This window comes from Rattus norvegicus, chromosome 9 (assembly GCF_036323735.1).
Source record: "Rattus norvegicus strain BN/NHsdMcwi chromosome 9, GRCr8, whole genome shotgun sequence".
Classification (NCBI taxonomy): domain Eukaryota; kingdom Metazoa; phylum Chordata; class Mammalia; order Rodentia; family Muridae; genus Rattus; species Rattus norvegicus.
In genome coordinates this window covers 923,891-926,713 of record NC_086027.1, presented here as the reverse complement: position 1 = coordinate 926,713, position 2,823 = coordinate 923,891, and the positions used below count along the sequence as shown (strand labels likewise).

The 2,823-nt window shown below is 49.7% G+C and overlaps 1 protein-coding gene across 12 annotated transcripts in view; it reads left to right on the top strand.

Moving 5' to 3' along the window:
• Positions 1-2,109: 2,109 nt before the first annotated feature.
• The window catches only part of Stap2 (signal transducing adaptor family member 2), a 9,059-nt gene continuing 8,345 nt past the window's right edge, over positions 2,110-2,823 (top strand). For 11 of the 12 annotated variants that reach the window (XR_010054617.1, XM_039083945.2, XM_063267487.1 and 8 more), the window contains exon 1: positions 2,110-2,481. Coding sequence is in view for 11 of the 12 variants with exons in the window: in XM_039083945.2 (XP_038939873.1) it covers positions 2,374-2,481 (108 nt within the window). In the remaining variant the exon portion in view is untranslated. The remainder of the gene's footprint in view (positions 2,482-2,823) is intronic. The other variant, NM_001025026.1, reaches the window with a different exon arrangement.

Genomic DNA, 2,823 nt, shown 5'->3' with positions numbered 1-2,823 from the left:
GGGTTAACTCAGCCCATTGGGCTGCAGTTCGCATCAGCCAATCACCAGGTACCTCAAGCATCCAATCAGCTATAAGGGATGATTCCCATTCAGCCAATCGGCGCCCACATGGCAGCAGGGAGCGGGTAGGGGCGGTGTTACTACTGTGTGCTCAGCAAGGCCTTGGGCCTTTGTTCCCATCCTGATTTGGCTTTATCACCAATTACCCCAACCCAGGGAAGTCTGAAAGTCCGGGATGGGGACTAACCAGAAGTTGGAGTGGCCTCAAACGGCAGGAGGATTTGTCCCACTGGGGAAAGAGAGGCAGAATGCTCTGGAAAGGGTCTAAGTAATGAAAACCATTCTTCCCTTAGCCCGGGCTATCAGACTCTAGGCTCCATAGGGACCAGTCTAGCCATGTCCCTCTTCCAAGTCCCTGCTCAGTATGCAGGTCTAACCACCTCGTGACAAGCAAAGCCTTGAGGGAGGCTCCAGGTTCTGGCCATCTTCATGAAACACACACACTGCACCTTCATCCTGTTTATCTTCAACCCTGCTCCTAAAAGGATCTTTCTATAACGTAACTACTGCCAGACCTACCCTTGCTCTGTAACAGTCCATGGTTCTCAATTAGTTTTTCTTTTTCTTCCTTACACTTCCAGTCAGCCTCCTACCTCAGCCTTCCTCGTGCTGACATCATAGGTTTACATGCCCACACCTAGCTCCCCTGTGGCCTTTGACACTTTGAAGCAACCACTATGGCTTGGCAATATATAGAAAGCACCCTAAAGATAACATCGGTTAAAGATAAAGGAAGCTTGTGCCACACAGTCACTATCTGGGTCCCATCACTAACTACCTTTTACCTGTGTAAAGTCCAGGTGCTCTAGCTGGGAATTGAAGAAAATTAGTTCAGAATCCGTTCTGCCTTTGTCTTTTGAAAATAGCATCCCCAGCAGACCACATTGGGCTCAAGTTACTATGTAACTAAGGCTGTTCCAGTCTCTACCTTCCAAGTTCTGGGAAAACCCAAATGTACTACCGCGCCTGGCCAAATTTACAATTACGAACTGATCGATTTTACTGGAATTGACCTTAGAGCTTTGTACTAGCCAGGAGCCAGGTACACTACCACTAAAGCCACACCCCCAAGCCCTCTCTTGACTGTTCTTAGTAGAACCTTGCCTAGTGAGGGACTGGGGACGTGGCCAGGGCCCAGCCTAAGCCTAGAATCACCCAATGAGGAGCTCCGGGCATGGTCAGGGCAGAACACCATCCCAGAATCTCACTGGGAAGAACTGGGTGTGACTGGTAGAGTGCGTGCTTAGCACGTGCAAAGGTCTTGGGTTGCTTCTGCAGCGATAAGGAAAAAAATGGGTAGAAAACAAAAGAAATGAAATGACATGTCTTGTTTTAAATTTTAAAAGCAGCAAAAGCAGTGAATGTCAGGCCTGCTGTTCCACACATGTCAGCCCTTGAGATGCTGAGGCAGAAAAATTTGGAGTTAACATCATCTAGAGTCAAAAAAAAAAAAAAACAAAAATCGTCACCACCACCACCACCACAGCAATACAAACCCTAGACATGGTGGTGCACACCAGACACAGCAACATTCAGGAGGCAGAGACAGGAGGTTCAGAAGTTCAAGGTCATTCTCAGCTACTTAGTTGGAGACCAGTAGGGATACATGAGGCTATGTCTCAATGAAGCAAAAGAAAGAAAAGTAAAATCAAATAATTGAAATCCTTAGGTGTGAGAGTGACAAGGACATTCTGGATACACAGGCTAGGAATGGTTTCAGAATGGGGGTTGGTGATGTCTCTCAGTGGGGAAGGGTTCTTGGCACCAAGCCTGATGGTCTGAATTTGATCCCTGGGACCCAGGCAGTGGAGAGAGAGAATGCACTCCTGAAGCTGCCCTCTGACCTCCACACCCATAGACACAGTAAATGTAACCAAAAATTAAATTGATTGATGTATGTTGAGTGTTGAGTGTGTTCAAACAGAACAGCGCTGGGAAAGCCCCTCCCTTCCTCCCTGACTGGCTGCAGGCTAAGGCGCTGCACACTGTGTAGATGCTGGCCTAGCATACTGATGGGCCAGGGAAACAGTGCTACGTTCAGTGACCAAGCTCTCCAGATCTTACAGTTATGCCCCTGCTGTAAGTCTCTGTGACTTCTCTGTGTCAGTCTCTCGGCCACCTTCCCTAACGCAGGCCTCTGTCTTTGCTTGGGAAAGGAGCCCAGAGCTACTGGGATTTCCCCAGGATCCAGCCCCCGCCCAGTGCTGCCAGAGAGGGAGGTGACAGTTGCTCGAGTTGAGGAAACTCCCCAGGAACCTGTTTATCTGCTTCCTGGCCAGGCTGAGGCTCCTACCGAAAGGACAGGGACCTGGCATGGTCATGGCCTCAGCCCTGTGTCCACCCCGGGGCCCCAAGCTCAAAGGTGCTCCACCTTCCCACTACTACGAGAACTTCCTAGAGAAAAAGGGACCCTGTGACCAGGTATGAAGGGCAGGGAGCCAGCAGCGTCGCTGTCCTGGGAATCTGCAAGAGCCTCTCTGAACTGAGGTCACCTCACAGACCATGGGCCTAGAAGAGGGTGGGTGATAGTGGGACAGCACCCAGTGGAGCAAGGCATGTGCCACTGGCTGTGGAAGTTTCTGGCCATCTGTCTGTCTCTGTGCCTCCTTCCACATTCTGTCCTCTAATTTCACCCTTGTCTGTCTGTCTGCCTTCCTGTCTGTCCACCTTCCTGCCTGACTGCCTCAGTATACATCTTTTGATCTGTCTATCCAGCTGTTTCAATCTTTCTAATGTGGTCTCTCTTTCCATTCTTTGAATATA